Source organism: Notothenia coriiceps, unplaced genomic scaffold (genome assembly GCF_000735185.1).
Source record: "Notothenia coriiceps isolate Sejong01 unplaced genomic scaffold, NC01 NC01_scaffold00004071, whole genome shotgun sequence".
Taxonomy (NCBI): domain Eukaryota; kingdom Metazoa; phylum Chordata; class Actinopteri; order Perciformes; family Nototheniidae; genus Notothenia; species Notothenia coriiceps.
Genome location: NW_011336772.1, coordinates 48,317 through 57,736, shown reverse-complemented (window position 1 = coordinate 57,736; position 9,420 = coordinate 48,317). Strand labels below are relative to the sequence as shown.

The 9,420-nt window shown below is 37.7% G+C and overlaps 1 protein-coding gene across 2 annotated transcripts in view; it reads left to right on the top strand.

Moving 5' to 3' along the window:
* The window catches only part of acp1 (acid phosphatase 1), a 13,979-nt gene that overhangs the window by 2,486 nt on the left and 2,073 nt on the right, over nt 1–9,420 (top strand). The window contains exons 2-5 of one of the 2 annotated variants that reach the window (XM_010767124.1): nt 765–838; nt 1,353–1,466; nt 4,572–4,633; nt 5,538–5,643. In XM_010767124.1, the coding sequence (XP_010765426.1) occupies nt 765–838; nt 1,353–1,466; nt 4,572–4,633; nt 5,538–5,643 (356 nt within the window). Of the gene's footprint in view, nt 1–764; nt 839–1,171; nt 1,286–1,352; nt 1,467–4,571; nt 4,634–5,537; nt 5,644–9,420 lie in introns of both variants that reach the window. The other variant, XM_010767123.1, reaches the window with a different exon arrangement.

The window sequence follows — 9,420 nt, the reverse complement described above, 5'->3', positions numbered from 1 at the left end:
GCCATTGTTATTGTTGTCGGTGTCAGCTGTGAGGGGTTTCCGCGCGCTCTGGCTTTATGAAGCAGACACGCAAACGGTTACGTCATGACATTTATATATACAGTCTATGGTCATGACGCAAACGATGAGGCAATGGCGCAGCATCAGTCGGACTCTGGGCAGTGTGAAAAGAGCCGGAGCTAAACCGAAGAACCGGTTCTGAACCTGAAAAGCTCTAGCACGGAGCTTGAACCGGAGTTGCGTTGGTGTGAATGAGGTATAAAATACCCATATGAAAAAGATCGGTTTGCATTTTAATAATCAAATAAATATATGAACATAACCAATAACCTACCACAGCCAATAACAAATAGATGTAACTTATTTTATTTTTGTTGTTCATTCATATCGTATTTTACCTAGTTAACATTTATTTATCGACCCTGCCTAGTACATACAGTGGCAATTTCTCAAGATTTAGCAAAAATACACCTTTATTGAACATACAGTAACACAAATACTACAAATCCACATAACAAACAATGAAAAAGGGTCGCCACTTATTATTATTTTAATAAAAATTAAATATATATATTTTTTTCATTTGGGTACCTGGCTGGTGCCCCCTAGCAGGGCTGTGCCGCCACTATTTGTATATAGGGGAAACACTGTGTGTATGATACTCTTAGTATACCTAAGTGTTACATTATAGTGTAAAAGAGACCATTTTAATATTGAAAAAGATGGAAATAAAGTTTGTTTGTTGTGTATTTGGTTTTAAACAGGGAATATTTGCAGATCCCCCATCGCTGAAGCAGTCTTCAGGAAGATGGCAACAGATGCTGGCGTTGTCGATAAGGTAATGTCATGTTTAATTCATTATAACGGCCTTCATCACAATATTTCACTTCGTTTTTATACCATGCAATACTCATACATAAAGTACTAATGTGTGATTTGACGGAGTAGGTGAATAGTAAAATAGTTCATCGTTGTCAGAGCTAATAATAGATGACAGTAACCCAGCTGCGTCCTCTGAAGATCATGAATGAGGGCAAGATTTGGTTCAGAACATTTGTCCTGAATTTCAGCTTTTGAGGGTCTAATATTCTGTATCACCCACTACATGTCTGTAAGTGAAAGTATGACAATTTTTCGTGTGTTATTGTTCCCCGTGCTCTGCTCTGCCTAGTGGAGGATAGACAGTGCTGCCACCTCCACCTATGAAATAGGAAACCCTCCAGACCACCGCGGTCAGGCCTGCATGAAGAAACATGACGTGCCCATGAAGCATGTGGCCAAGCAGGTACGACCATCCACTTCTATCTCTCAGCCGTAGTTAGCGCCCCCTTTTCTGTTCTCTGTTGTTGCAGTGGGTCATAGACAGTGCTGCCACATCTGACTGGAATATAGGCAACTCTCCGGACGACCGAGGTCTGGCCTGCCTAAGGAAGCACGGCATTCAGTCAAGCCACAGTGCCCGCCAGGTACAACCAGATATACCTTGGCTCCTCTCAGCTCTGTCATGTTTGTTTTTATGAACGTGATGTTAGTAAGATGAGGCCTACTGGGCATCAAGGGTTTGTTGCTCTGTCAATTAGCATCCAATTAGCTTCCTGTAGCTGTGTTTCAATTGAATGCAAGTTTTAATGAATTGCTGCTTTTAGGGGTTTAACCCCCATACGAAGCTACACATTATTGCTTTGTTAAAATAAACACAGTTATATCTCAACTGGAACATTTAGAGAAAAGCCAAATAGCATAAGTCTATGTAATAATGATGTGTGTTTGATCTTCTTGTCTTTCTTTGAGATTTTCCAATTTAGTCTTTTTCATTACAAATGTGTTATACCCTTATAGCTTCCTCATATTTTTAAATAAACGTATTATTATGAATTTTTCCCTTTTGATTGGTTAAAAATGTGCAGCAGATTTAAATTATACCTCAGATAAAGTGACCTCTTGGGATAGCGCGGTGAAATGTACAGGACACAGCAGGTGGTTCAAACATGGGGTTAAGAAGATCACATGACATGTTCCAGACAACACTCGTTTAAACTTTGTCTTAAAATATAAACCGCAGCTAATCCGGTGAAAGAGCAACAGCCCTCCACATTTCAGCTTTATTTAGTGCTACTTAAACAAAGATATCCTTACTGGGAAGTCAGGAAGGAAAGTAGCAAAGCTTATTATTAGCTTATTTTGCTATTATTGAAATAATGTATCACTTAATATTTAATTTCTACAGTATATTTTAACGTTCCTCCAATTTATATGCAACCTGGTCGGTTAAAATGTGTGCACTGAGTACTTTACAAGGGTTTCTCATATGATTTTTTTTACCCAGTAATGCTATTATCTTGGAAATATATGTTATGTGTTTTTGATTATGTGTGAAAGTGAACCTGTTTGCCGGGCCTGTCTTTATGTTGCTGTTTTAAATTATGGCACCTGTGTGTGAGAAATATGATTGCATGTGTTGAAATGTACTGAAACAGGTCTCAAATCACCCCAAGATGTTTGCCCATGTAGGGCCTTCAGGCCTTATGGTGTGCTGGCTTATCCTCAGCGCCCTTAAAACCGTTTTATGTTTCCCTGAGAGAACTTAGGGGTTTCACCGTGTGCTTGAGATCTTCCGTCTCGTTGGTTTGTCTCTCTGCAAACCAGTCAGACCCTGGTCTAATCTCCTCAAAGCGGGGAAGGGGAGGCTCACCCCCTGGCTTAAGACCAGTCAAATCCACACAATGAGCTTTTGAAGCTGTTGCTCTTTCCTCTTTCCATAGCACCCTTTTAATTTATATTATTGGCTTCTGCTACCACACTCAAACATTTCCTTTATATGCTTCCAATTCTTGAATTTGTTTAACTTTTCAGAACTTCTGATGCTGCTCAAATAAAGAGAGATGTTCAAGCCAGCACGATCCAAACCTAATCCATAACAAATGGAACATTTAATGCAATGTCAGAAATGGACGACCCAACATTTAGATTGTATAGATATATATAGTTTTAAACTATGACAATCTGGAGACAGCAAAAGGTAGCCCTGTATTCATTTAATTGGTCGGTATATACGTATATGTCCATTTTTTATATCTGGTCTCAACTGAAAATCTATTTAAATATCTGGTACTTTTTACTTATTTGACAAAGTAAGCCTTTTATCACAGCAGACATTTTGCCTTGGCCTATAATTGAGTTTTTTTTACTAGATTTCATGAAAACCTCTCTTTGCATCTTTCAGAATGTACAGTACAGTCTTTGAACGTGTTGACCCTGCTATGTTCTTCCTGCTCTTATACTTTAACAGCTTCCCAGCTTACTCTCAGCCAAAAATGTCTGAGATACTCACTTTTTAAATAAGGGATTAACACTGAGGGTGTGAGAGAACAAGGTATACATGAGTGGAGAGATCAACAGGTTCTGTAATTATCGCCATCACGGATTACCACCCAATGCTGTTGGGTGTTCAAATGGAAAACAAAATGAACGGACATAAGGGATAATAAACATGGATTAAAACAGTCCTAATAAACCTCTCTTTACTACTCAGCTCTTACATCAATGACCACAGGCAAATGTGAGCAAATGTGTCAGTCTATCAACATCCGGAGCATTGCATGAGTTCCTTCCTTAAAGTTGATAACTGTCGTAACTGCCGGAACAGCATTTGCAGTTTAATTCAAAAATTCCTAAGCAGCTTTTTTTGTTAAAAATACAACAGAAAATGGGTTGGGCATCTGTTTACAGTTCAGCTAAACAAACTCAAGTTATTTTAACAAAGAAATCAGTCAACAATAATCTGATAGCAGATCTCCCCACAACAGCAAGTCACAGTGAAGTGTGTTACCTTGCTGAGGTGTTCGAGGGGCTGATATGGTTTCATTACTCGCACAATCCGAAAACCATACAGTCAAAATTACAGTTTTGTATTCACATCTTAATGAACAATTAGTGTCAGAGCTAACCATGGTGACCGCTTCAAAACACTTCCTAGGACTGCTTTACTATAAAAGCCAGTCCTTGTCCTGTTGACAGACGAAATGTTTAAATTCAGTGTTACCTCCCTAAAGTCATTGGGTGTTTCCTTGAGGTCTAATTAACGTGTGGAATACATTTCCTTCCATAAAAAACACTTGCTTTGGTCCTGCAGTGCTAGAGGTCAAACACTCAGCAGGAAACCTTTTAGCTCCGATGCATGGCTAAACGGAGTGAACAATAAAGTGTGAGTCTGTTATCAATTAAGTGAACTTGAAAACTGAATTCCTGGAATACTGGCATGTATCGTTTCCTGTCAATCCTTCGTGTGTGTGTGTGAAGGTACTTGAAATCCAGATTGCCACCACTAATGAAAACATTGATGTAGCGTGCGTGATCTATTCTTCAAAAAAAAAAACTCTGACCATGTATTTGTTTTAACATTCATAGGCTGTGATTTTATGAAAAATGTAAAGAATACATTTAACCTAATGTCAAATAACCAGCCAGTCTGTACTTTTGTGTTAGAAAAAGATTGATTAAAACATTGAACCCACTCTGTTCCCACGCAGAGCCAGAAGTTATATTTTCTCTGTTTTTATTTTCACTTCCAGGTGACTAAGGACGACTTCATGGACTTTGACTACATTCTGTGCATGGATGAGAGCAATATGAGGTATTTTTGTATTTCACCCCACAGCAGCAGTGTTTCATATTTCTGTGAATCTGGCTCGCTTTAGGTAAAACAGTAGTCACTGTAAGCACTGGTGTCATTTAGTTTTTAACTAGAGTGTGCCTTGGATAAAAAACATTTGCCTTGAGAGTGGTCAAACTGGCTTGTCCTCAAAAAAATCTGGATAGTGATCTGCGCTACTCTTTCACATGCAGATAAAAATGGAGGCAACATGAAGCTATAATTAACGTCTAGGTGAATGCTTTCCCTTTAATGAGCAATATCGTTTCTTAAGCTCTTTCCAGAGGTCAGGGGGAGGGATATTTTTTTGATACTTTGAACGTTTAGGGATCATTTTGAGATCACATGCCTATGGCAGATCTGATCTGTAAGCAGCTTACTGAGTTCTTTGGATGCCTCGTCTTTGCTCTTTGGGCAAGTTTTTCCCCTTTCTCTCTCACATTATGTTAAGCTGACCAGACTGAGAAAATGAGACCCTATCTGAGACAAAAGGCACTCTGTCCATGTTTAGTTTACTTATAGCAACACCCCTCTCATTGTCACCTTGAACACGCTAATTAGTTGTTTCCCTTCTTGAGTTTTTGATTGTTTTACTTTAGTTTAGGATTGGCTTAAACAGATTTGGTTGTTCTGTTTTATTTCTCTAAAACCTTGCCTGATCTTCTATCATTTCATAATGTGAGAGAGAAAGTTTATAACATGGATGTCATGAATATGGGGTTGTTATTTTCTGTCCGTTATTGGAAGTAAGGAACATGACAGCTCTGCATAGGATAACATATGCAGACACATACCTCTAGTCCATAGAGTCACATGTTAAGACATTTAATTGTTTCCCTTTAAGTGTTTTCGTGTGGAGTTTAAAGCTTTTCTCATGTCTTCACAGTGAGTTGAACAGGAAAGCAAAAGCTGTGAAAAACAGCAGTGCAAAGGTTGAGCTTCTCGGTTCATATGACCCAGAGAAGCAGCTCATCATCAATGACCCGTATTATGTAAGTATTCAAGTAAATTCTCTGGTATAATGAAAATATTTGACATAATGACATTCTGAGCGTTATTATTGCAGCAAACATTTTTGAAAAGATCAATTTAAGCTCTTTGTGACTGTTAGGAAAATATCACTCGACACCGGGATGAGAATCAATAGTCAGGTACTCATTTATTCTTGCAAGAAGGAACAGAGTTAAGTCACATACAAAGGATATGGCTCAACTCACACACATGAGGTATGCTGCTCAAAGGAGCAGGAATTAACCTCAAGCTTATATAGTCTAAAGTCAGGAGGTACCAAACAGTGTCGTAAATCGGTTTGGCGTCATCAGGACATCTCTGGAAAGGCAGTGTTGCTCTTTGACCCTCAAAGAGGAGAGGAGACAAAGTGTGTGTGCTCTCGTTGGTATCGACAACATGAATTATGCCCTACCTTCTCCTATCTACCATGAGGCAGCTGCTAGGTCACACACAGTATCATGCCCATCAGAAAACCCATAATAAAGAAGACACCTGGTATTTTCTCCAACAGTGACACATCGTTTAATGTCAAGTGAAAAAACGTTTGCCACGTCAACGATGAGAAAATGTAAAGCGGGGTTTACTTGATCAAAGCTGGTTCTTACACCACGATGTCGGATACCTTCAGAAATCACAATTGCATATAGTTGTTCTGAATGGACCCGATATATCTCAAATATGGTGCACATATGAAGATAGTCTCTCTCCTGGTAGACATTCTTATTGATGCGCTCATCTTTCAGGTAAAAAGTGATAAATAGTTGAGGCATCATGAGAAAGACAAGCAAGTACAGTTCAGAATCTTTTTTCCATGTCAATTCAGAAAAACGAATTCAAAGCTGGCAGTAAGGTTTTGTTCATGAAGGGTTCCAAACCTCATAGCATCTAATCGAAACTTTTCATGGTCTTTAAATCTAAACAAAAAACAGCTTGATAGTGCATGCATTGCTGTGTCTGGAAATGACAAAGACAAATGTTTCCTTTCTGCAAAAGCTGTGCACCTGTTCCTGACCACAGTTTTGGACAGGACATGTCTTCCTTCAGGTGCATGTTGAAGCTCTGGAGACAATTTAATCTCCGCTGGGAGAAATGGGATCATGCCCAGGCACGTTTCATGAAACAAAACACAACTATGGCAGCACTTTTTCACTTGCCTTTTCATAAACTATAAGTGTAATACATTATTAAATCCTTTAGCCCAGGGGTTCCCAAACTTTGCCATGCCAAGGACTCCCATATAGCATTATCCTCTGGCGGGGACCCCCCTGTTGCAATTTGTTTTTTTAAATGATGAGTACATTATGATGGAAAATATGACAAATTAATCATACAGCTTAATACATTTTCTTAATATATATTTGTATTAATAATTAATAATCAGTTATTCTTCTAAGAAATGTTTGTATTTACCTTTTGTTTGCCATTCATTACATTGATTGTGTCTTCTGTTATAAACATTCTTTACACAATATTAAACAGTAATATCAACAGTAAACATATTTTAAAGCATTTTTAAAGTGATTTCTGTCTTTATAATATTATATAATCTTGAACAGTAATATGAACAATTAACATATATGTTTAGCATTGTTGAAAGCTACTTATGCCTTAATAATATTATATATAATATTCAACAGTAATATTAACAATAAACCTATTTATATTCATATATATAAACATCAATATTTGCTATATCCGTGCTCTCATCCAGCTGCAGAGCGAAATATTCACTAGCTCTCACTTGCTCCAAAAGCTGAGCAGATACTCAGTTTCACTCTCAGTAGCAGCAGCTCGATTCTGATTGGCTTGAAGGGCGGTCGTGAGATTTAAAAACAATAAAATAAAATTTTAATAAATAAAAAATATTAAAAGATTGGCATCAAAGGAGGACACATAGATTGATAGATATGCAGTTATTAATAACATCTAAAAAAAATAAAAAATGTAAATTTAAAAAAAAAAGATTTCTCTTTCCCTCAAACCTTGCCTGACCCCCCTGGCGGCCCCCCGGGGGGTCGGGGCCCCCACTTTGAAAAACACTGCCTTAGATCTACATATTGTGTTTAGAGTGGTGCAGGAATGAGTCCTAAAACCCTAAAATGAGTCAGCAATTTAACACTTCCGGTTCCCTCTTCTCCAAGTCAATTGTTTGGAACATGTTTTTGGTTGTTTGCCTGGAATAATGTCCGTGGTTAACACAAGCTGAATAGAAGATAAATTAGTGTTACATGTACTGTAAGTTATTAACATGTTCCAAAATCCAATTGGAAATCTCATTGCTTTTTGTTTAGGGAGCACTTGTGATTCTATCTTTTGGGTCAGACTTCAAAAATACGTCACCCCTGCACCGCTCTATTCTGTGTGCAGCTGCATCCGCCTGCCCCTTGGTGTTTTGTATGAATACACTTGCCATTACAGCCCTAATTCTAAACAACAACAACAACAACAACAACTGTCCCACAGCCGGTCCTAAAGGAGCTCACTCTATAAACCATTGATGTTCATCGAGTGCAAAGAGCGAGCACATAGAGCTGCTTCAACTACATCTGTTTGGTTCACTTGGCGTAACAAACCAAATGCCGTGTAGCAAATAGTTACAAATTAAAAAAATTAGTTTTTTTACATCCAATCAGGATGCATCTGAATTCGTTCAATAGTATTGATCCTTGTTGCATTCAAGGTCTTGGTAGAAAGACATTTTAAATGTATTTAGGGTGGTTTAATAGGAAATATCGTTATCTAGGGATTGGGCAGTATCTGCGTCAAACTGCACGAAAATAGTTGTTAAAATAATTTCTTAAGGATCAGACACTCAACATATAAAATGACCTTTCAATCAAGTCAAAGCAGCCATATTGATTAATTTTAAATATATCGGAATCAGAATACTTTTATTAGTCCCACGGAGGGGTAATGTGCATAGTTACAGCAGTAAAAAGAGCCACAGACAGCTTAATGTTACATATGTGACATGCATTTTTTTTTAAAGTACTAAGTTATGACATAATAAAAAAATATATATAATAATAAATAAAAAAAAGTTACATAATTTAAAAAAATACACATCCTGTAACAGTTCTTAGGATTTAGCAGCCAGGTATATATTACAGAGTTATTAACGGCATCTATATATATTGCACATATTGCACGTAGGTGGTTGGTATTGAACAGCAGCAGGTTACACAATTTACAAAATACAAAATACACACCTTGTAACAGTTCCATAACTACAGATCTGAATGGCTGTAAGTTGTAACACAGGTAGTGAATCCCGTCAGAAGACCTCCCTCTGAATGAAAATGGAGGAAGAGGAGCAGCAGCTCTGAACAGTCGCAGGATTAAACATTAAACCCAACAAATGGCTTCAGTAATAATTAAGCCCCATTTGGAGGGATTAGTTTCTCCACAGCAGGAACTGTAATCATTTAAAAAGTGAGGAGCACTGAACAGCCTGACCTCTGACCGTGGAGCAACTCATCCTGTATTAATTGTCTTTTTTAATAAACTCATAATACATCTTTAAACTTTGTTAAAACCTCACAGAATTGTATTTAATATATATATATTTTTTAAATGCAGTCTGACAAAAAAAAGGGTTTTTAAACATGCAAGCCTCACAGGGACGCAAGACCGATTCAATTTAAAGGTCTTTAACAAAGCCTGTGCTTCAGGCATAGAGGTGGACACACTGTTTAAGTCAGTCTGACCTTTTTAAAACATTTCAACTTCCCTTGAATAATTTAGCAGGATGTATTCCA